This window comes from Phalacrocorax carbo, chromosome 2, assembly GCF_963921805.1.
Source record: "Phalacrocorax carbo chromosome 2, bPhaCar2.1, whole genome shotgun sequence".
Lineage (NCBI taxonomy): Eukaryota > Metazoa > Chordata > Aves > Suliformes > Phalacrocoracidae > Phalacrocorax > Phalacrocorax carbo.
In genome coordinates this window covers 163662319-163687693 of record NC_087514.1, presented here as the reverse complement: position 1 = coordinate 163687693, position 25375 = coordinate 163662319, and the positions used below count along the sequence as shown (strand labels likewise).

At 40.5% G+C, this 25375-nt stretch overlaps 1 protein-coding gene across 1 annotated transcript; it reads right to left on the bottom strand.

Moving 5' to 3' along the window:
- Nucleotides 1–472: 472 nt before the first annotated feature.
- Nucleotides 473–25375, bottom strand: GHRHR (growth hormone releasing hormone receptor). The gene is made up of 13 exons (XM_064441767.1): nucleotides 25319–25375; nucleotides 18337–18442; nucleotides 17614–17721; nucleotides 16306–16406; nucleotides 11949–12046; nucleotides 10051–10183; nucleotides 9222–9375; nucleotides 7857–7917; nucleotides 7042–7111; nucleotides 5373–5464; nucleotides 4504–4633; nucleotides 2930–2972; nucleotides 473–624 (listed from the first exon to the last, which is right to left on the bottom strand). Exons 1-13 carry the CDS (start codon nucleotides 25373–25375, stop codon nucleotides 473–475), a joined length of 1305 nt encoding a protein of 434 aa, XP_064297837.1.

Below are 25375 nucleotides of genomic sequence, written 5' to 3'. Positions count from 1 at the left end.
TGCTGAACCAAGACAAGGAGCAAAGCTTGAACAAGCTGGATAGACTCCATTTCCCATTATGTAGGGATGGAATACCAGTTTCCAGAGCTGGTCATCTATGGTGTCACTGAACGGTACTACTGGTGTCCACTCCCTAGACATACTGTGCTATATGGTTCATCAGTGAAAGTGCACAGGAAATTAACCAATCAGTGATTTTTGTGTTTGCTGTGGTGCAAAGTATATCAATGAGAGGGCTGTTCTGACCAGCCAGTCGGTGTTTAATATGTCACTGCAATGCTTGTCCTGCAAAAGAATTCCAACAGGCAGAACTGCTGCAGAAGTGGATCCTCCTCCAGCTTGCTCAGTATAAACTGCGTTATGTTTGGTGGGTCTTTTGGTTTGTTTAGTTGTGGTTTTTTTCCTGACTGAGCTTTTATATATGATTACTCCAGATCCTAAGGGCATCTTTAGCACACAGATGTGGTCATTTTTACTCCAGAACTAGACGGCACAGTCCATCTTGTCCTCCTCCACACTGGCATAAGTCCATATCTCTTACCGTGCCACCTCCGGACAATTTCCGTTTGTACCTCAAAAGGAAAGGAGAATGCTGTTTTGCGGTCACATACTGCCTGGGAGTAGACCGGTGGGAAAGAGGAAAGACAGAAATAGCGGCTAGAGAAGGGGAAAATTTAGGTATCTCACAGAATCATAGAAGAGTTTAGGTTGGAAGGGACCTTTAGAGGCCATCCAGTCCAACCCCTCTGCAGTGAGCAGGGACATCTTCAGCTAGATCAGGTTGCTCAGAGCTCTGTCCAACCTGGCCTTGAATGTTTCTAGGGATGGGTCTCAGTCCAAGTCAGTTCCTCCGGGCTCCCTTTCTAGCTGACAGAGAAAAATAGGGTCCTCCAGAGATCGTTCCATCTAGCCTGTTTCAGCATGCTTATCCCTCTGCACTGATGAAAATGTCTAGTGTGGCTATCTCAGAGTTGGCCTCCAAGGTTGAAAAGAGTAAATGGACCCCACTCTTCCTTTCAAGAAGTAAAGACACTTCATGTGAGTCTGCCCAGTCCTGTGTCCCTATTTAAGGACTGTGGGCCCAACAATCAAAGTTTAGTATTAGAGCTGTCACACAGTTAAATAAATGAAAAAAGTCCTACTTCCATTTTTAACTTCTCTGGTTTCCAGTTCCACCTGGTGATCCTCCGTCCACCGTCCTTTGCTGAACTGAAATGTCTGTCAACACTAAGTAACTTTCCCCCTTCAAAGTATTTATACTTTGATATCTTTATGGGTAGTCAAGTTACCTCAGTCTTCTGAGATAAAAAAGAGCTTGAGGTCTCTCAGTCTAGCACTGTAAAACATTTTCTCCACCACTAAAGTATTTTCTCAGCTTTTTTTTTTTTAATATCTTTCCCTTTTTCATTTTAAATATCCCTTTGAAAATTTATTCCAGTAATGGTCTCACCAATGTTGCCTACACAATTAAACACATTCTCTCCACATTTCTTGCTTTTCCTTAGTTGTTAAGGCATGTTGTCTTGTTTCCATCTCTTTCTAGAAAAGTATAATCTGTAGCAAGTTCTTAATTGACGTCCACCAATTTGTGGCTGAGGAGTAGTACTACTTTGCTACTTATATTACTGTGAGGTGAAGGCCATCAACCATCAGGAGACATTTGCTTTCTGTTGTTGACAACTATGTATATCATGCATTGGCAGCTTCACAGAAAGATACAGTGGGTCCAGACCAGCCACTAAAGCCTGATTTCCCATCTGATTCTCATTAGAAATGTACTTTCCCAGATGTTTAATGGGAAGGAAATTTCTAAATTGAAGTGTTGTATGTTGTAGGTCTGGGATGTCAAGCTGGACGGAAAGTTATGGTCTACTATCAAAAGAGATTAGGACTGTTAATAGACTAGTGAAGGGGAGTGTTAGCTAAGCACAGGCATCGTTAGAGCAGTCAACAATTCACAGCAGTAAACTCAACAGAAAGGCTAAGAAATTTTAACACATTTGAAGATACTCGATTTAATATTTCAGAAATTTCTAACAAAATTATGAAGAAAGTGTGGACCATGGCACATGTAGACACTTACATACTCTTTGCAAACTTAATAAGCCCTAGATTTTAAACTTGGGAAATGGCAATTTAGTCAATACATCCCAGGGTGTCTATAGCGGGTCAGCTGCCTCTCACACAGACTACTGGACTTTTTCATTTCAATACCTCTCTAAGTTTCACTGACTGTGATGATTAGGGGCAGGATTCACCCTCTAAAGACACCTTTGACTCCCTAGGGGATGCCCTGTGGGGTGGCATACACGAGTAAGGAGGCTCTCCCTTTTCAGGAGCTGCAGGTAGAAACCAGTATATTCAGTGTAGTTTGAAAGCGAATCCATAATAATAATTCATAATTATTCATTTAAGATGCATCCTTAATACAACGTCTAGGCTATAAGAAGGGGTATGGCTACTAAGCTAAGTGGAATGATTCCTGTCCCACCGACAGTAAATCTCTGATTTACATATTCTAAATGGAAGAAGAGAATAATATTTTGGTATGGGACAATCAGCATAAATTTAAATTCTGTCCAGTTTAATCACAGACTTTTAGTAACTGAAGATCTCTATGCATCACTGCAGTAGCTTGTGCTTTCAGCTCTGAACCTAGCATGGGTTTCCCAAGCCGTGCTATAGTACAAAATAAGCAGAAAGGATAAAAAAAAGCTTGATGGAATAGCAAAGTAGCAAAAGTTCGTTTCTCCACTAGATGGCTTCATTCCCATGAAGATAATTGGAATGAAATTCAACTTCATTGATTCCCGTGTTAACTGGCAACCATAAGGAACTAAAATATTTTACTATCTGCTTGTATGAAACTGTTTATTAACTTTATATATCTGCTAGTGAAAGTAATACTGTAGAGGACATAGGTCCCTTACCTCTTGGTTCAGGAAGCAGTAGAGAACTGCTACAATAAAACCCTGGAAAAAAAAAAAGTAAAAACAAAGTTGAGTGTTAGCAGTTTGAAAAAGCCACTTGCACTATCTGATTTCATGATGGCACTGTGTAAGTGAATTAATGAGTATCATTATAAGTTGGAGTGTTGTTATAAATTGGAAAATTCCTTATGTATCGCCAATAAAACTGATCAGCCAGATAATCAACTAGCTCACCAAAGTAAGTTCAGTAAGGTGATATGAATTCACAGGAACAGACGCTATAGCAACTGAAGTTCTCCCACATTATGCTTTCAAAAGTATGGTCCATTCTACAGGCCGACACACTATGAGCTAATTCTTTACAGAGTGCAAATCAGCAAGGAAACATAAACTTCATAAGGAGATCCATGTTTGGAGCTCATACAGCTTTCCAGTCAACTTCTGTGTCTTTGCAGTATATCAGATGAGATAAAATTCTGGCCTATTGAATACCTTTGTTAAAATTCTGAACTGAGATAAACCCAGGAAAATCCCAGGAGGTCAGTGGACCCATGTGATTAGATACCAGCTAAACACCTCACCCTTTTATTCAGTTTACTTATTCCTTACATTGTTAATTAACTCAATGAAGGCCAGCTCCACGCACAAGGGTCAGGATTAAGGTGTGCAGGATATATTAGACAGGATCAACACAATGGATTAACCCCTCAAGAGGACTAAACCAGCCCAACTGCTGGATTTTCAGCGATGTTCACTGACAAATGATGCCATGCACCCATTCAGAGGGAGACATGCTCCCTTGTAAAGACTGGTAGGATTGCCCACAGCTGCTCTTGTGGATTCTGAGATGTAACACAGGGAAACAGAGGAAAGCAAAGGGCAGCTGAGTGCTGCCTTGCTCATAACCCAGGTAGCAAAGCCACCTGGAGGGTATGTCAGAGCAGCCCCAGTAGCTGTTCTGGTTGGCACCAAGCTCCTCAAGCTGTCCATATCCTGTGTGTCAACTGAGAGCAGTTGGGGGCACCCAAAGTACACCAAACATTTTGCCTACCCAGGAGGGAAAAGCATGTAGAATTCCTCAGGGCAGTAGTCTGTACTGGACTGATAAGTGCATCAGTCACTAGTCTCTGTTTATATGCTTGCCTATCAATCTATTCTTTGCCAAAGAATTTGGAAGGGAGCTGGACCTGCAGCTTTGGTTGACCCTGGATAATTTATCAACAGCCCAAATCAGCTTGATCTTGTCAGTGATGTCAGGGAAGGTATGCAGATTACTACTGGTAGCAAAGAAGGTTTCCATGCTTGACTTTGTCCCACCATCCAATTTACACATGCATCTGAAAAACTTGGCCTCGTATTTGCAAAAGCTGCAAAAATATAGTCTAGCCTACAGCCAGACAAGATGTAGGTCATGTCTTCAGATACCGTAACTCAGCAAAGAACCATGAACCCTGTGAGGAGACACTAGCACCAGGATCCAATGATATTTTGTGCAATACTAGTTGTTATGTGTACACTAGATTAAACTAGAAAATCTACCAGGAAGGAACTGAAGCCTCTGCAGTCACTTTACCTGAAAAGATCCAATGCAGAGCTCTAAGTAAAGCCGAACCCCCAGGCTGGTATATTCCGGAAGAAAGTTGAAGACAATATAATGGGTTCCAAATAAGGGAATTAGAAGCAGAGTTGACCTTGAAAGACGTCTAGCACAGGACATGAGATAATATTATTTTCCTGAGTAAAGATTAATGCTTGCAGCATGCAATGGTAATTAACAGAAATTAAAAAGAGGATCTAAATATCTACTTGTGAAATTCATATCTTGTGGGACTACAGTGCTGAACAGCAAGCACAATGAGAAACTAGCTGAAAATAGATTTCTTATGCTTATTGCCCTATTGGCAATACCATGTTCATGGAAATACCACGTTCATGGCTTTTCTTAAGGTATTTTGACATTGTGTCTTTATGAATGAGTTCCAGTTCAGGAAAACATGAGGGAGTAGAATATCTTCTGCCCCATCGGAGCCATGAAAAATTTGACTTTATTTGTAAATAAATACAGAGGATGTAATATGTAGGTTCCCGTTATAGTTCTGGTATGGAAAAGATATCTGTAGAGAGTGATTTATCCTACCCTAAATCAGATACATAATGTGTATTCAATTAACGGTTTCCAAGTCTCTCTATTGGTTGTCATTGGAAGGTAGACATCTGAACCGATATGAATACATCATGTTTAGATGGTCACTATTAGGTGAGATGAGTCTCATCCTTGCAGTAGTTTCCTTGGGAATGGCATAAAGTTGGGAGTTTCTAATACTTTATGCCAGCCAAACTGAGCCTGTCTGTGACACAGGACACATGCTTCTCATTTCAGAAACGATGATACAAGTTTTTTTGATTAAAATAATTGATAATTTTTTAAATTCCGTACACTACCTGTACTGAGAAGAATTGTTGAAGTTGATTTGTCTAGGGTCTAGCTTTTTCAACAGGATTCTGATGATGTTGATAAATAGGACAAAATTGACCTGTTCACAATATTTGGGGTGGGGGGGAAAGTAAAGGTTACTTTTACATGTAAAACTTTGCAATGAAAATCTGGTTTTTTACTTCAGTTGTTATGTGATTTGTTCAGTTTCAATGAGACCAATGTAAGATTATTAATGTCATTCCTGTTGGCAGCATTTAAACATCTCAATAGGTTGCATTCCTTCTTAAAGAAATAGCTGAAGATAAAAACTGGAGACTTTGACTTTGTTAAGTAAACTATTTTTATCAATAGCTTGAATGATTCTTTTTATTTTTTGTAGCTCATATAATTTTTATTCTCTTTTGAGACTGCTATTGCATTAAATTCTGGCTAATATCTTTAGACATTATTAGTAGAACTCATCTGACTAAATATAGTATCTACAATGACATGTCTGTATCTGAGGTGATCACCCTGTTCTCCCTTTGTAGTCAGTGGAGAGCCAGACCGTACAGCCAATAGAGCCTTAGGTGGAGTTGGGTACAGATCATATCCTCCAAATGTAGTCACCAATTATAAGTCGGATGAATCACATACCAAAATTGCGTATTTCTCTTTGTTGACTCTGATGGGAACTGAGAAGCATTAGCCCAGCTCCAAAGCTAGATAGGGTCAATCCTAACTTGCAAACCAAATTTTCTACAATTGCAATTTGGCACAAGTTTACCAAAGTCTGTGAAGCTGTGCAGTTTTCCACACTCAGTGAGTTTCTTCCTATGCATTTTTGGGTGTCTGTATACACCAGCTCTTTTTAAGGTGAGGCTGAATGCTTAATTTTGCCTAAAAATGTTGACATTTTACCAAAAAGTCCAATCTCATTTTATTCATCAGTGATGTCTTAAGTACATTGCAGCAGAAAAATCATCACTGTATTTCCCCAAATCTCTTGACTTCAAATGTGGATGTCAGATGAGCACTAGTAGGGGAAATAATAATGGAGGTAGAAGAAAATGTAATGTTTTATTGAAACATGGCAAACTATGACCAGAATTTGACTTGAGATTCTTCATTCACATTGTTTGCCTGTATATGGTTTTTTTGTATGTATCTGTCCTCCAGTTAAATTAAGCTTTTAATAGAGGGCCTTAAGGTCATCGATTAGCTGCTTCCTCAAACATTGCTTGGGTTTAATGACATGTGGGAGTAATCATACACGATAATCATTTAAAGTCCATCAGTTTATTCAATAAATGTCAGGCTCAAGAGCTATTATCATTGTTATCACCTGTGAAGAGAAGCTTATTGCCCTTAAAAGTTTGTATTAAAATTTATGGATGATTCTGGGCTCTTAGGCTTAAACTTGGGTTTTCAAATATTGTAAGGATGGCTTAACGTCTCACCTGCCATTAATTTCAACCAAACTGACAATTCTATGAAATCTTTGCCTTCTATGAAGGATGTTTGCTTGGGGAGAGAGGGACAGTTCCCTGCTTCTTTGGACATAGGCAAGTTTACTGTGGAATTTCTACCATTCCTTTTCCTTAGTTCAAACAACATTTCAGCAAATAGTAATGAGATTTTAACTGAAAAATCTTTTTTCTTTGAATTAATGTTGGCAAACTTAGAATTACCTACCCCAACAGAAAGTATAATAGGTCCTTTGATTAGCCACCAGTATGGAGAGCCTTGATTAATATCCCAGCATCTGAGAAATAACAGTAAGTTTAGAAAAGACATGTATGTAATCACTGCAAGTAAGACACCACCTAGCAGTGTCAGTGAAAATCTGAAGAGAAATATATTTCTGTGGAAGTACAGGTGTAGCACAAGTATCCAAATATTTAAACTCTGCTTTGAACAGGACATACTTTTTACAGGTTATCCTACTCTTTTTAAACAGAGATAGTGATCCTGATGTGTTAAGTGACAGCCATGGATGCAACAACTCAGACAAAAAAACTTAAACAGATGATGCCATGACTAATACAAAGATATAGCTTTTTCCTTCAAAGACACTTATTTAAGACATGAAAGATTTTCTCTGTGTAAAATAGTGAGCGCTCCAGGCTTCAGAAATATCAAAATGTGTTTTGTGTGAGAAACTCCTAAAATTTTGCTTCCTTACTTTGGTTATCTGATTAGAATCTCTCTTTTTTACTTGCAGCACAAATATATATTTGGGGTTCCTGGGAAGCATCCCCTGCACAATTACAATATCATTGCCTTAATATACTCTAATGGAGACGGTAATCCCCATTCTCTATGTCCATAGTGGAATGGAAATGCAGAAATCCACGGCAGGCACTAATCTACTTGGTGGTATAGGGAAGGGTGGGTAATATACTGGTGTTATTTTCCCATGTAACTGAAATTACATAAGCCTTCATCACTGTCATTACATTGAAAATATAACCCAGGAATCTAGAATAATATAGGAAACAATGACTTACGCTGTGTCTTCAAAGTAGAATTTTGCTAATATCCATATAAGGGTGAAAAGTGTTGGAAAACCTGTTAGACAGTTAAACAAAAACTGTAGTTGTCTAATTTCATCAGTTAATCCAAATCTCGTGCACTGAAACTCTGCTGTGATGATACAGATCACTCATTTTCTGAACTGGAATTACCCTTTGTGGCCTGTTCACGTTACAGGAATTGCTTTACACTCATGGTATAAACCTACAAAGAAGTCTCCTAACACCCATGATGGAATGAAACAAGTTAAGGCACTGACTGGTGGCCATGGATCACTGTGAAGATATAAAGGGTGACACTTTGCACATGATACAGTTCTGCCACAGAGGACAGAACTTGCACCCTCTTACTAACATGAAGACAGTTCACATGTGTGATCTCACCTGAAGTTAACACCTGCATCCAAATAGCACATTAAAACCCAGTTTTATTTAAGTGTGCTTTTTGCATGACAAAATATTAAGTAATAGAATTTACCAAATCTTAAAACAATAGTAATACTGACACTTTACAAACACAGAATGTGATGCAGCCTCCCTTACACGTTCCTAAAAAGGCACTTGAAGTCTCCCTAAAACACAAAAATTTGTTCGGTCTGCTTAGTTGCCAGGCCTACCTTAATCTTTAGTGGCAACATGCATGGATTGCCTTCCTCAATGACCAAAAATTCCCCTTGAGAGAGAGGAAAGCAGGAGTTTTCTGCTTGACAAAGCAGGAGTTTTCTGCTTTTTCCTTTACACAGCAGCTTTATGTGGGAAACCACTTAGTTTCTGATTTTTAAATCACCACAAAGGTCTGAACAATTAGATTTATTGCAGGCTAAAAGAAAAAGGAGTGGAGATGTTGCTGTCTCATGCCTGCACTCTTATTTAGTGGCCAGAGCTCCTTTATTTGCACAGTTGCCCAATGCAAAAGATGGGCTGTAGAAATATCAGGACTACAAAAACGCCTGCTATGCCTCCAGATGGACCCATTCTCAGGAGAAGACTGTGGAACTATATTCTTGCATGAACTGAAGCAAGCTACACTTAATTTAGGTGATTGGCTAGCTCCTTAGAGGAATCTGTGTTCTTAGTTGGGAGAAGAAGCTTGAGTGGACTGGATCTCTGTGGGTTTGCAAATGTACTTAATTTTCCACTTCTTTCATAGGGACTTGAATGCCGTATTTAAAAAAATTATTTGTTCCTCACTAATATGCAAGTAAAAATAAAATCAAAGCAATTCCCAGGTTGGGCACTTCAATTAGGCAGATAGATTCCAGATCCAGTATTTTAATGGGATGGATAAGGCCTGTTGTAACATCTTCCCTTTTATTAGTTTCATGTAAAAGCCTTTCTTACCCCAGCCAAAGAGAACAAGCCACCAAAAATATCTTCTTCCATGAGAAAGAGATGAGAGTAGTAGACAGTTTAGGTAAAGAGCCTCTACCAGCAGCCACATGAAGTTTGTCATCATGAAGTAGTGACAGAAAACAACAGAGATCTTGCATTCAGTCTAGGGAACAGGAAAGTCACAGTTTTGGCAATACTTCGGCACATGTGTTTGATTTGCAGAGGTTACAGGCATGTGGCATTCTGGCTGAGTTCTACAATGATCTTACAATTACATGCATGTTTAAGGGAAAGCTTCAAATGTAATATGGCAATGCAGGAAAGTCATCCCATAAACGTCTGTTTGAAAACCATTGCCATGTTGCCAATGCATGTGGCTAGACCAAAGCTAAGTTGATTGTCTAGTACCTTGTGTGTTTTGTGGTTTACAACTCAGAGCTTCCAGTCAGAACATGAAGCCCAACATTTCCAGAAGAAACATCTTTTAAAAGTTGCGTTATGAAGTACTCAGAAATCTTTAATTTTAGATTCAGGTTATATTTAATTCAGATTATAGAAGTGCAACAGTGTAATGATACTACTTTTTTTCTATGGCAAAGAGTATATCTGATTTAGAGTACTACTGGATCACAGGTTGATGCATTCAGAATGCAGAAGTTCTGAGGTGCACACTTATGGCGGTAAAACATACTGAATAAAATAATTATATAATTTTCACTACAAGGTTAGAAGAAAAAAAACCCTAGTAAAAAAAAAAAAAGCAATGAAAAGTGAAACCATTTATAGATGGCATGCAAAAACATCAAGTACCACAGTATCCTGCTTTTCATGTGCTTACTGTAGAGAAGCTGCAATGATCGATGTCTTCCTCTTGGAAAAGGACGGCATCCTTAATGAAAATGGCAATAGCTTTTAAGATAAAAGTAAAAAAGAGCTGTACATGGATATAATTCCTGGGACAGCGAAGCCTCCTGGAAGAAAAGCAGAAATGTCCTTTTGAGGTAATTAACTGACTTGTACTGGCAGTAATTCAAATATGCAGTAAGTCCTTGTTTCAACTCAGGTACTTCCAGGCATGCATAGAAAGAACACTTTCATCCACTCAGCTCTCTCTGCAGGCAGTCAGAGACAGAACCCTTCCTCATCTAAAGCAGTTCACCCACAGTCTACATCTTAATCTCCTTCCTTGTTAGGTGGTACCCTGGTGGTGTTTCTAGTCTGCCAAATTCCAGGAATCTCACTTTGTGTTCAGTATACCTGAGCCAGCCTTTTGGTCGGCATTATTTTTGGGCCAAGAGAAGCCTGCATTTGAGGAATGATCTTTACTGGTGCAACTGTGTCATAGTGATATCGACTGTGCCTAAACCACTCCCAAGAACGAGCATGCAGACGAATCCTGAATTAACTAGACAGTTTTCTCAATGAACAGGGTAATGATTACTAAGAAACGTTTTCTATACAGCAAAATGCTGTGAGGGAGTGAAATTGTGTTAAACCCCTGTGCAGACAGCCTTATCCAGAATTAAAGAATAGTTCCTTAATTTACCAAAGTTACTCTTATGACTTAACTGAATGCAGAGAATTGCTTTAAAACAATTTGGCACATCTACTTTAAATGCTGATGTTCAGTTAATTCAGATTAATTTTTTTTGACTGTTATTAAATGCAGGTTTTTGGAGCAGTTATACAGCTTCAGCTTTATGTTTTCATTTGAGGCTGAAGACTTTACCTAATTAGCAAAGAGCCCCATTAAAAGCTGAATTCCATCCAGACCCAGTAATCTCAGGGTCACCTAATCTCAAAACTCACTTAGAGCATGCAGAATTTTATTACTGAACTCAAACGCCAAGTCCATTGTTAACTATAACTTTTTCCTCCCTATTGCTAAGTCTCTTTATGTCCATTGTTTCTTTCTTTTCCCGTATTTGGGCTGGTTTGTTTTCCTGAGGTCAGAGTGGATGTCAATAAACATATCTGTTGACTTCCAGACATGAGCTAGGAACCAGCAGAGGTCAAGAAACTTTCCCCTGAGAAACCTGATTCTCACAGCATAATAATAAATCTCTTCCTTGTCCTGCACAAATACCAGAAATAAACAAAGATTAATAAAATAAATCCTACATGGCAGAAAACATCAAATCTACATTAAATGAGAAAATAAACAGTCACTTTTATTCTAGATACTCTAAATTATACCTGAAAATGCCTAATATCTGGGTAGTTCTGTAGGAAAGAAATCTTACCGATGGTAGCCAAATTCAGAGCCTAACTTTCAAAACATGCCTTTAGTTGTAAATGCTTCAATAGTAATATATGCAGTGCCACAGAAACCTTGATTCAGAACTGAGTTCTTTGTATATATTCTTCTTATTAATATAAAATTTGCTGAGGCCATAAAAGGCAAATGCACACAGTTAATAAAAAATTGTCTTCATTCCGGTGAAAGCAGGCAAATTTATTTATTAGTTATTTAGGATCAAAGTGAGTTGCTAACTTTCTCTGATAGAAAGTTGGCATTTATTTCCCAGTTTTGATTCTTCTTATGTCTGGCTCGCTCTGATCACTTTTCATTTCTAGCCTCAATTTAATATTTTTAAAACAACATGGCCAGAAATTTTTATTTTTATTCTTCTGGATTTCTGTCTACATTACTTTGTTATCTCTAATGTTGTCTCATACAAACTAAGATACTAAGAACTATTAAAAGAATTGAGGTGAGAGGATAACTTTACATACCTGAATGCAATAAGAACTGTCACGGCAATAATGAGTGAGGTGATAGACACACTGTATCCTACGGTGTAGATGATCTTTATAGTAGAAAAGTAGGATTGCTATAAAAGAAGAGAATTATTTGTCACATAACTTGCTGCCAAATGACAGCTGTTTTACTGATTCTGGCAGTTTTGCTTTGTTTGGTGCTTCCAATCTGTTCACATCCTTGACTGCCTTTTTTTCCCCTTTTAATGCCACCGCAAAGTGCAACTGAAATCACTCATTATGTGAAGACCCATTCCGTAGCTATGTGGATACAGCCCAGTCTGATAAAGAAACAGGGATTGATCAGGGTGGTTTCCAGCTTATTCATAAACCCATAAAAAACTAAGCCAGTCTTCAACAAAGGCATTGTAAAAACTCTTATGCATGCTTATATCGTGTTTTCTCCACTGCAAGAGTAGGACAATCCTGGTGGCAGCTGGCTGCATGATGAACACTGACCTCTGTCAGCCTTTCCTTATGGTTCTCCACTTTCCTTCACTCTGCTTCCTTGCTTACAATTCTGCTGTCTATTCTTCTTTTCCACTTCTATTGTGCTGGTGGGTGTTTTCCTGGGGTTATTTTTTTTCCTCTTTCTTCTTGCCTCCAAACTCAATTGTTACTCAGTCAGAATGTCAATCAAAATCCATTTCAATTTAAATAGCACTTCTATCAGACATGATCTCTGAGTGAGGATAAGCTGACTTCAGCTATCACATATGGAAGCAGAAAATAGAATGAATAAGCTCTAGGCTGTAAATCTTTCCCTTCAGTCTAACATGGTCTCTCTTGGGTCCCAATTTGATGTTTTTATATCCTAAAATCTATGCAGCTATGCAATGCATTGCTACAGTTCACTCTGGGGAAGGACAGATACTTGTTTTGAGCCTTAAGTATCACTTAAGGCATTATAGGGCTGACATTGGGTAGGATTTATTTCATTTAATGTAGGTGCTTAAAAATTAGTTGCCTAAGTATGAGCAGCTGAGTCTATAGTAAAATGAGCAGTGTGAGAGCATGGCCACAGGACTGAACTGTTTACATGTTGACACAATCCTGCTTCTTATTCTGCTTCTTTTCTAGTTAATGAAGGGAAACAAGCACCCCCAGAAGTCAACGCAACTCATTTTAAGATGAGACGTTATCACTTTCTGTCAGCAGGAAAAAGGATCTACCACTACAGCTGCCTTAACAAGCGCAGGGTGCTGAGGATGTTACATCTGTGCTGACATTGGGTGCATTTCTGACTAGCCATAGTCTAATTCTATGGGCTGAATTTTGTTATTGGTCAGAGGACACTACATGCACCCTGCATTTGTCTTCCAGGTTAGTTTCATCCATAGGAAGCCAGATCATCGCTTCTGAGAGCACCCCTCAGTGTAAATGCAGTAAGTGGGGATAACAAATATATTTCCTTGAAAAGCTCACACTGTGGAAAAAAAAAAGCTAATCACTGTGTAGTGATTAGCTTAGACTTACACAGTAATTTTTTTCAAGATTGATGAAGTTAAATGATGTGGAAACTATGGCCTTTTCTGTCTGGTGGGTGAACTGTGATTACCCAGGTACCTGACTATGCACAGTTCCAGCCAGAGCTCGGAGAAGTCCCTTAGAGTTACAAAGCTAGCCAGTAAGTCTGGAAGGCACCAGTCCACAAGAAACATATCAATGCTGTGTTAGGCTAGCCTTAGTTGTCAACCTCCACTTACAAATCAGAGATGAAAACCACATAAAATAATCAAATCTTTAAGTGGATAAACCTGCAACTGAGGAGTTTACCTTGAGGTAAAATGTAGGTTAATACTAAAAAAAAAAATCTAGAGGGTCACTGAAGGGAGAGCAGTCGACGTTGTCTATCCTGACTTCAGTAAGGCGTTCGATGCTGTCTCCCTTAGCATCCTCATAGACAAGCTAAGGAAGTGTGGGCTGGATGAGAGGACAGTGAGGTGCATTGAGAACTGGCTCAGCAACAGAGCTCAGAGGGTCGTGATCAACGGGGCAGAGTCTGGATGGAGGCCTGTCACTAGTGGTGTTCCTCAGGGGCCTGTGCTGAGTCCAGCCCTGTTCAACATGTTCATCAATGACCTGGATGATGGTACAGAGCGTCCCCTCAGCCAGTTCGCTGATGACACCAAGCTGGGAGCAGCGGCTGATGCACCAGAAGGCTGTGCTGCCATCCAGCAAGGGCTGGGCAGGCTGGAGAGCTGGGCCCAGGGGAGCCTCGTGGAGTTCAACCAGAGCCAGTGCGGGGTCCTGCCCTGGGGAGGAACAACCCCCCGCACCAGCACAGGCTGGGGGGGCCCTGCTGGAGAGCGGCTCTGCTGAGAGGCCCTGAGGGTGCTGGGGGGCAGCGAGGTGACCCTGAGCCAGCACCGGGCCCTTGGGGCCAAGGGGGCCAGCGGTGTCCCGGGGTGCATGGAAAGGAGCGTGGCCAGCAGGGCGAGGGAGGTTCTCCTCCCCCTCTGCTCTGCCCCAGTGAGGCCACACCTGCAGGGCTGCGGCCAGTTCTGGGCCCCCAGTTCAAGAAGGACAGGGAGCTGCTGGAGTAAGGCCAGCGCAGAGCTGCCAAGGGGATCAGGGGCTGGAGCATCTCCCTGGGGAGGAAAGGCTGAGAGACCTGGGCTTGTTCAGCCTGGAGAAGAGAAGGCTGAGGGGGGATCTCATCAGTGCTTATAAATATCTGAAGGGTGGGTGTCAGGGGGATGGGGCCGGGCTCTTTCCAGCGGTGCCCAACGCCAGGCCAAGGGGCAACGGGCACAAGCTGGAACACGGGAAGTTCCCCCTGAACATGAGGACAAACCCCTTCCCTGTGCGGGTGCCAGAGCAGGGGCACAGGCTGCCCAGAGAGGCTGTGGGGTCCCTTCCCTGGAGACATTCACCCCCCGCCTGGACGCGGCCCTGTGCCCCTGCTCTGGGGGTGCCTGCTCCAGCAGGGGTGGGACGGGGTGAGCTCCAGAGGGCCCTTCCAGCCCCCACCAGTCTGTGATTCTGTGATTCTGTGATTTAAGATTGTTTTTACACCAGAAAGGTAAGTAAGCAATAAAAGAAGGAAAGAAAGAGAAGAGTTGCATTTCAGTGTGTTTATTTACAGAGAGCAGCAGGTACTGTAGCTTAGAGACTGGAAAGTTTGAGTTAAACAGCACAGTAGTAGTCAGTACAAAAAACAGTGGGAAGGGAAGACAAATCTCCCCATGATGATATAAACTAAATTTTCTCCAGCAAGTTGAATGGAATTCATCAGGTACAGTATAAATATTCATTTAATTCTCTCTATAGTGGACCAAAAAGGATAGTATTCACCTAACTTACAAATAAAGACAAAAGTGTGGTGTTTAGCCTGTACAGAAGAAGGGTAGAGATCTAAAGTTAGACTAGACAACTAATTTTTAATCATTTAAAGTGATTTCAACATCCTTTCTATCGGTTTTAACTTAGTGAAGATTTCTTCAGATTCTTTCCACCGCGTTACTCCTCATTTTCTCCACAGTAGCTAATAAGGCAACAAAACCTGATCGCAAAAGAGGCTTTTTGTAACCATAATAATTTTCAGGATTGTGATATTTTTCATTGAAATACGGCATAGTATTTTGGCTTGCTTCTTTTCTCTGAAAGAGGATTTACATCTCTACAGTATGTTTGTATCTTTATTAGTTAGAGATCAAGCACTTTAATTTAAATGGCTCTTCTATCAGACATGATCTCTGAGTGAGGATAAGCTGACTTCAACTATCACATATGGAAGCAGTGTTTTTCCCTGTACAGATAAGCTCTAAATATAACCAATTTTTCAAATCTAACTGAAGCAGTATGTCAAATTCTGATCTGCATTACAAAGACGTAGATTTTGAAACCTTTTTTTATTTCCTTGTTGAATTAGACATTTTATGCCAGGCAGGATGAGAAACCAGAAAATTCTCCTGTGCTTAAATATGGTTGACTTTGGAAAAGTGGTGTTATGACAGCACATTTGCTGTACTCATGCTGTGATGCCACAAAATCATCTTGCTGACTGACATTATTGAATTGTCTTAATTCATACTTTATGAACATTTTGTGATGTATCTCTAGCTGCTATATTTGCGAGCAAGCATAGCAACTGCATGATTGTATGGAATTTGCAGCTGGCTTTATTTTTATTACACTTTTTATACCTGAATAATAAAACACCCTTAGTAATTCTCCAAAATAAGTGACTAGAGTAAAATTTGAATTGCATTCCATACTTGGTAAAAATTCCAGCTTCAGCTGAGCTTCCCTCCCCAGCAGTCTTCAGGAATAGAAAGGAATCCTATAACGTCAGCACACCACTCACAAATATTTATTTAATTAAACTTACTTCTTCAAGCGGCATCTCATCTTCTACTGGACAAGCAATATGGTAGGGAGGGAATGGGTCAGACCAGCCTTTCTTTGTGCAGTTCCTTTTTACTATCCCAGCTGAAAGAGAAGCACTTACTTTTTCCAGTGAAGAGCCACATGACACAGAAAATAAAAACCAGGAGAAGATCTCTTGCTGGTACAAAGATTATACCAGGAAGAGAGGATCATCTCACAGAGTTGATAGGACACTTCATATGTGTACGTTCAGGCAGTCAGATACAGAACTTTACACTTTATCTGGAGACAAACAATGGGAAGAAGTGAGAGAACCAAGGTGACAGAGGTAGAGGCAGGAAGGACTAAGGAAGAAATCATATCAGGGTCAAGGAAGTCAACTGAAGAAGTCTGGGAAGGACTACTCCATCAGACTTCTACCTCTGTCAGCACTCACCCCTCTAATGCATTCTTTCTCACTCCAACCTTCCTTGGGGCTTATTCTTTCTTTGCAGATCAGAGGTTGGAATAAGCAGCTTGTTCTATGAGCATAGCAGGTTTCCATAAAAAGATTTATGAGTCAGATGAAGGATAAATAAGAGAATCCCAGGGCAGGAAATTAATCTGCACAGTGAAAGGGGTTTTCCTTATCCCTTATTTACAACTAGCATGTGTTGAGTGAGGCAGAGGTTGGGCCTTGCAGTTTCTTTTTCTTGTGGAACTGCCAAATCTAGGTCTTTCCTGGAAAATCGTTTCCTGCTTATGGGCTTGCATTTTGTTCCTAGCCATATTCACCCAGAGAGTGAGCAGCCACAAAGGCACTAACTTGCACAGTCTTGCATTTGACCCAATACTTATGCTACTTCAATGACAAAATTCTGCTTTGTATCTCCAACCTTGGTCTTAAATAACAGCCACACTATTCATTCCTCTGCCTTTCATTTCATCCCACACTAATCAGATCATAAATCTCATGGAGCCCCATGCTTAAATTCTGACCTAGACAACCCCCATATGAGCTCTAGAAAACTCATGCTAAAAGATGATTGCAAAGCCTATGGAAACAAATGAAAATCACTGTATTGATTTCAGTGTTCTTCGGCTCAGGGCCTCATCACAGACTATGGGATAATACCCAGTTATGGATAATGCTTAAAATATGAGAACAACTGCGAAACTCCCTCAGATCCTACAGAAATCTTTGCAATAATGCTCTGATCCAACTAGAGAGCAGGAACTTGCAGTGTTCTGTCTTCACCCCCCATTTTTAGAAACGCTCTTGCCAGGCATGCAACACAACAACAGGAGCACAACCATGACAGCACATCACCTGTCTCCTTCATGAACTGAAAGAGGATGTTTGGGCATGGTAAGGCAAGCATCTCTCCAGCATCTGCCTCTGGCCAGCACAGTAATTTGTCCCAAGTTCTCCTGCAACCTTAGACAGAAAATGAAATATATATTTAAGTATAATTATGTTTGAGCAACTAAAAAATAATAAAATAAAACCTTCTTAAACTTTGATCTCCCCCTCTTTACATATCTTTTAAAAGTAGTTCAGACAAAATTTTTATTCTACAGTAAGAAACAAACACCTCCAGAGGACTATTGAATCTGCTTTAGTTAGACCTCCTGTGTTAGACAGGGGTGGGTTTTCAGACATAATAAAATAAATGAAAATGTATTGTGGAAATGGGAGAGAGTGATACAGAAAGACCAGGTTACAGTAGTTATTAAGGGGTTACCCTGTTTTTAAAAATCAACACACCCTCACACAGCAAGCATGATGCCATGATCACATCCAGTTGGGGAAGGAATAGGACAAGGACACAAGGATTCACTCAGATAGATGGACTATCCATATTTGAATGTGAAAAAAAATGTTGAAAAAAAGAATTGAAAGGAATTGGAGTAGATGGAAGAAGAGCTGACCAGAGAACAGGGATGTGGGACAATAAGTAAAACACTCAAACATGCACATTGGCATCACGTGTCCTGACTCTGGTAGGGCATTGCTCCTCTGCCACTCTTTCCAGCCCTCACACAAGGATACCTGGTGGTGTTGCATTCCCACGCTCCTCTGAGTCCTCCAGACATTCAGCCTCCTTTTTCTTCAGCTCTGTCATAAAATCACATTCTGGGTGGACATTGCCAACAACCTATAGGGAAAGGAGTTTCAGCTGGTTAGTAAGAAGGGGTTAGGTAGGATCTCATGAACCATTAAGTCCAGACCCACTTTTTCAACTAACAAGGCTGTGTAAAGGACACAGAGCACTAGCTTAGGATTTAGCAGTCAAAAGGTGCCAATTTCTCTGCACAAATTGCAATGTTTTTGGCAGATGAGCTCTGCAAAGACAGATGATCTGTGCTAAGGATCAGAGCAAATCCTTAGGGTGTATAGCTGTTGGAGGATGATAGCTCCAGCTCTGTACTAGGAAGTTTATAAGATTCCTCTGGCTATGTTCATAATGAAAGACCTCTCTGCTAGGGCCCAGGTTTGAGTGCAGGACTCATTTGCACCCTGACTTTAGCCCCTGCTAAATCTGGGCCCAGAGGGAAAGAGCGCACTTGAATGTGTTCATTTTCTTAGCAGCGAAGGGCCCAGCACTGCAGGGCATGCTGCAGAGCCCACCTGCTCCTCAGCATAGTCATGCCCCTGCCAACACCCAAAGAAACAACATCCTGAAACCACATACAATTACTGCAAAATTGCCTTCTGAATGAGCTCTTCACTGCAATAGGAATGAGTCTGTTCTCTCCCTTCTGCCGCCTGCCTCTCTTTGCACAGGGTGGGAGGCAAAAATCCGTTCTTTGGAAAAAAACTGCACCAAAGCATTTGTCATTTTGGTATGCTGGTGTAAAGAAAAAATTGGCACCCAGTGTTTTAACAGTAGGAACCTTTTACTTGCTTTAGCCCTTATTTAGACTTGTGCTTAAATGGGCACCACAAGAGAATTAGAAGAGGTCCAGAGTTCCTTGGCCACCAAAGGACACAGTCTGCAGTAGGCTGTTACATACCACGCTTGCTGTGAGTGTACCCACTGTGCAGAAGTAAACACATCTATTTTTCATGAAGAAAGCAATATGTGCCTTGTCCAACCATACCCATTCTCCCCAGTCCCAGAAGGCCAGTTGTCATCAGAGACACTCTTATCTTAGCTCTACATCTTGGCCACTGGTGCCAGTGTGCTCCATATGTGTGAATATAGATAGAGAGACACAGATACACACAGCAGAAAATAAACTCAGGATGAGACTGGCATGGTGAACAGGTGGCTGGCATATGGCTCAGTTTTGTTCCACCCAGGGAATATTAATATTCAGGGAATTTGGAAAATAAAGAGCTGGCTTTCAGTTCATTGAGAGGGCAGATCGTATCCTTTCTATTAAGCTGGTATTTCCCCTCTGTGTAAATGTCCATATCTCATGTTGGTCTACAGAGCATTTGAACTTCATATTGGGTAATAACTTGAGGCTCTCAGGCTGCTGGAGAATACTGGATTAATTGCACAGCCTTTGCTCTTCTGGGGTCTGGTCTCTGGCAGTTGAAAATGATATGTATCCACATGTATGTCCTTAAAGGAGATAATCTGCTTCCCATATACTGCACTTTTAGGAGGATGTGGTTTTCCTGCCTAACTAGAAGACAGCAGTGCCATGGATCAGTTTAAGGCAGCAATGAAAAGGAGGGCCCCATACTCAAGGCTGAATGAGAGGGAGGTAACTATGAATGAATGGAGCAGAGGCCAGCTATTGCCTTAGCGCCAGGAGCTGGAGATCTATGTGTAGGATGCCTCAGTGATCATAGAATCATTAAGGTTGGAAAAGACCTCTAGCATCATCAAGTCCAACCATCAGCACAATACTACCATGTCTCCTAAATCATGTCCCAGAGTGCCATGTCTATACATCTTTTAAATACCTCCAGGGGTGGCGACTCCACCCCCTCTCTGGGCAGCCTGTGCCAATGTCAGCCCTGATCAATAAAAAGAGGTAGTCTAGGGAGCCCCACAACTCTACTTCACTAAGACATGCAATTGTAGGCAGGATGACAGAAAATTGACATCTGCCTTGAACATCTTTGCTCACTTGATATCTCTTCTCATGCCAACATATATTCTTCCCCCATTACACTCTCCCTGGACAATGAGACTCATCTATGCTGAAAAGCTCACTACCCATCATGTACAGCAGCTATTGCAAAAAGTAGCTTTATTAATCAGTAGAAAAACAGTCAACCCATTTCCTGAAAAACTATTTTACAACATTCTTTTGGTTTGGTGAACTGTGCCCAGAAAAACCTCAGTAGGCAGGAAATGTACCCATTTGCACAGTCCTAAATTATTTCTCCTGGCAAAAAAATGTCTAGACTTTGCCTGCGAAAACTCTCTTTGCTCGTTTAAATGTTTATGGCAAGAACAAGGCTTGTTTAGCTTATTCACAGGTCCAGGAAACCTTTTTTTTTTTCCTTTTTCTTTCTAAGTCTCCAGACCTATGAGAACATTTTACCACATACATCTCAAATAAAAAGGTGAGGTTGATCAAGTGCCAGGAATTTAAATTATTACCTCTTCCTTCAAGAAGACCTGACCTTAAGAGATGCTCTCATAATTTGTATTTGAGTCAATGCTAACCACTGCTTGAATAAAAACTGAGTGTGAGATCTGCTATTACAGAAACTGAGGTAAAATAAACTAAAATTATTTATTCCAGTCCTAGGCTGTGTTCTAGATATATTCATCCCCCTAGAGCATTTGACACCATCTAACAGACCCTTACACTTTCTGAACAGCTCTGAATACTATTCCCAAACAAGATGTAGAATCAGGTTCCAAACTACTCTGAAAACATCTATAGACTTGTTTAATCTCATTTTCTACCTCCTTCCTTTCTACCCACTTCTAGAAGCATCAAATAATGGGATAGAGGTTTGAGCCATTCTTTAAGACAAGAATAAATGTTGCTACAAGATTCAGCTCCCTTTGGTGTCTACATCTACAGAGACATCATAATCTGACCTAGTCTTCTTAGGTTCCTTTCGGACAGAATGAGCTATGGTTTAGACTCAATTCCCCTGACTGTTAAATCCATGGTTATTTTCTAAATCTGGGCTTCAGCACTGAGTTAGATGAATACCACTTACTATAGCTGCTGATGTTAAGCAGGCTTGTGCACAGGTCATTACAGCAGAGCTCTTTTTCCTGGTAGCTCAGCTGATAATAAGACAAGTTTTTCTATTTTGTAAGATCCCTAAAGAAATGAAGCTCCATAAAATCTTTTAGTTTGCCACTTTGGTAATTCAGTTGTCTGTCTCCCTACAGAAACTCGCCCTGTAGCTCACAGATCACAGAATCACAGAATGGTTGAGTCTAGTGTGTATCTCTGGGGATCACCTAAAGCAACCTCCCTGCTCAACGCAAGGTCAAGTAGAGCAGGTTGCTCAGGACTGCATCCAGTCAGGTTTTGGATGTCAAAAAGGACGGGGACTCCACAGCCTCTCTGGGCAGCTTCTTCCATTGCTGGGCTACCCTCACTGTAAAAAGTGGTTTCTTGTGTTTAAATGGAATTTCCTGTATTTCAGTTTGTACCCATTGCCTCTTGTCTGTTCATTGCATACCACTGCCAGACCACTCAGATTGCCTAGGAGTGGAGCTGTCCTCGGGAGAGATGCCTGTCTCAATGGACTAGAAGGAAAGTCCTGGATAACTGCAATCTTACTTTAGTGTCTTCAACAAAATGTTTATTATTATTGTGGATGAATGAGGGCTCTTCCACTACAGGCAGCCTTTTGTTTTGGGTAGATGAGGCAGAACGGGAATCCAAACTCAGCTTGTTTCTTTTTCTAAATGCTGGTAATTAGTAGAGGAAATATGAAGCAGAGGTTCTAGCACTTTTCATGGTCTTTTGCATCCATGAAGATGGACAGATGTAAAATACCACTTTGCTGAGAGACACTTAACATATAGCAGGTGAGATCTGCAGGCATTCTTATGCCGTAGATTGTGCTGAGTAGCTATAAACTTTTCACAAAGCTGAGCAGAACATACCCGTTTCCTTTTAAAATTGTGCTCTCACCAGTTGAATTGCTCACATTTTTAAGAGTCTACTGGTTAAGATGCTCATGTACAGTGCAACAAACCTAGATTCAATTCCCTGCTAAACCTGAGAAGTTTCAAGTCTTTGCTTCCTATTTTTCAAGGGAACCAGCATCCCAATAAGGCTCTTTTAGGGAGAAAGCTCCTAATCACACAGTATGAAACCATTTTGCATCTGCCTATGCAACTTTCAAATAAAAAAATGGGATGTGCCTGATGAATTTTGGTAACTGTTAGCAGAACTTGAAAGAAGAGGAAATAAAGAAAAGAACAGATGGATGGGAATTTTTGAATGCATCTTCCCAAGTCCGTGCCAATCCGAAGATATCAGTTTTGGATCATCGTTTTAACTGATTCCATGGTAAGTACTCTTTGGTGTTACCAACGGGCCAACACAGGGCCTCTTAGTGGGCCCTGATTTTCCAACAGCTTTACATTCCCGGAACACCCATAACAATTCACTAAGGCAGAGAAAATTGGACAGCAAACTCACTGGCTACTAGATACCTTTAAAGCTACACCTTCATGATGCTTCCACTACCATGACACAAAATAAATGAATAATGAATTTCTGAGTTTGCAACTCCAAACTGAGTTGCTGTCAGGGTCCTGAAGGGCTTTAGTGGCTCTCCTCAGCCTCCCCCTACTCTGCCCATGGGTCCAGAACACCATTTTTGCTCAGTCTCTGCCCCAACAATGCTGTGGGATGGTGGTTGCAGGCTCCATCACAGCCCTGCAGAGCCATGGGCACCACCAATGACTCAACCTGGCCTCAGCCCGTCCTTGTCCCCACGGCCCTGTCCAGTCAACCTGGGCTATGTCTGACCCTGAGTCCCCTCACCAGGCCTGATCCTGACCCTGATCCTGACAGACTAATATGCCCCCCAGTCTGCCCTGAACCTTCGCTGGAGTGGCTTTGACTGGCAAGGTCCTACCCTGCCAATCAGTTTAACACTTAGAGAATACATATAGCTTAGAAAAAGTATAAGTGCCTTTCTTGTGGTCATATTTGCACCCCATTTGGAGTTAATATAAGGAAACAGGTATTTCCCCAACATTCTTTTTAGAAGGGCAAAAATGATAGGAATTGTGCAACAGGAGCGAAAACAGAAAATCTTTTTGAGATCACCATAACTAATATTTCAGGTTGTCCTCCTGAATAAAGTTATACAAAAATCTTCTTGCTGATGAGGAAAACTAAACTAGAAATGAAATAAACACTGGTATGTTCCAAATAGAACATGAATTTACAGTTGCTATATCTATCAGTTTTTGTATTAAATGTAGTTGTGGTTGTGTATTAACACAACCACCAAAAATCAGATAAATCTTCACACTTGTCAGAGGGGCCCCACTGGAACTCTTATTAATATGATAAAAATAAAACACCCAGGAAAAAAAGAAAACCATCTTCCAGATCAGGCTCTAAAGAGGGACATGAAACGACACGTAAGAAAGTAAACTTCTCTTTTTAAACTTATTCTTGGTGGTTTCACAGCATCAGGCAAAATTTGCTGCTTGGTTGATGCTTTTCCTGTGTTTTCTCTTATATACATCAAAATGGATCAATATTTGCATTCTTTTCCCATTACAGTAGGCACCATACATGCAATGACAGAAAAAAATCTCAGTTTATAGAAGATGAGACTCAGCCTCCTAAACATTTAAAACCTCTCCAAAAGTTAAATTCAGCTCTTTCAGGGAAAGCACACTATCAAGTTATACCAGCAATGAAACCCGATGGCTGTTTTTCCACCATATTCTACTATAAGAGTTTTTTTACTACCTTTGTTATAATAAAATATGCAACATACACTAGGAAATTTTTATTATATACTTACAGATAAGCTTGGTTTTGATCAGTGCATAACTGTATTATAACCAGTCTAACTTTATAGAAGAAAGTGCTATTTCTCTTGGGGAAATGGGACAGGCTCTTACAAAGACCTTCAATGATATTTTTAACTGTTAGCACTGGATCCTGATATTCTACTTATGAGCAATCATACTTATCTGCTCCCACTACAGGGAAGCAGAGTTTGCCACACAGATGATACAAAGGAAACCTTAGCTTCACACCAGTAAAAAAGTCTCTTCAGTCATTTCACGTCATTTTACTCCTCTTGACCTACAGAGACGAAGCTGCTGTGCCACCCTTCATGAAATGCTCCTTCATAGAAGAGATTCCCAGGGAAGAGGAAAGGATATAGCAGAAGGATCACAAAAGGAAGATGCTGAAAATGCAGTTTCTCTCAAAAGCAAAGAAAATATCCTTCCCCCGCTTTTCACAGACCTTCCCTGACATCTGTGTTAACTAATCATTGTCCAAAGCAAAACATCAGCAAGACCTCTAGGCTTTTTAATGCATTTGGATATTTCTAATTCTGTCACAAGCATCCCTGTCGGTTCGACTTATTTGTTACCTGTAGCATCTCAGCTGTTCACATATTAAATAACATTAATGCTACCAACAAGGCAGATGAAATTGTACCTAATAAGACTGCACAAAATAAAATTTAAGAAAACTCTATCAAAACTCAGCTGCTCTGATGTAACACCTCTCCTCCAGTTTCTTCTTGCCACTGCCTTTTAAAGCCTACACACAAAAAATGGGGGGTTCTGCCAATTATGTTGTTTCTCCTTAGTGAGTGTGTGGTAAGAAAGCAGTGAAATGTATTGATATAGACATAGATCCTACAACGAGTGTCCCTTCTGCCACTATTCACACTTTTCATAGCATCTTGCCTTGTTTAACTGGAATCCAAAGCAAATAAAGAGAGAAGAGTCTCATGCAAAAATTAAAGCTGTATCTGACCATCTGCTCTGAGAAGAAAATGAACAATTATTGAGAAACAATGAAGTAAAAACTTTTTTTCATGCAATTACTTACAAACGCTGCAAAACAGTGAAGTAAAACCTTTTTTCCATGCAATTACTTACAAGCACTGCCAGACACAGGGTGTACAGAGCACAGTGGTATAAAGTACTAGAATTCAT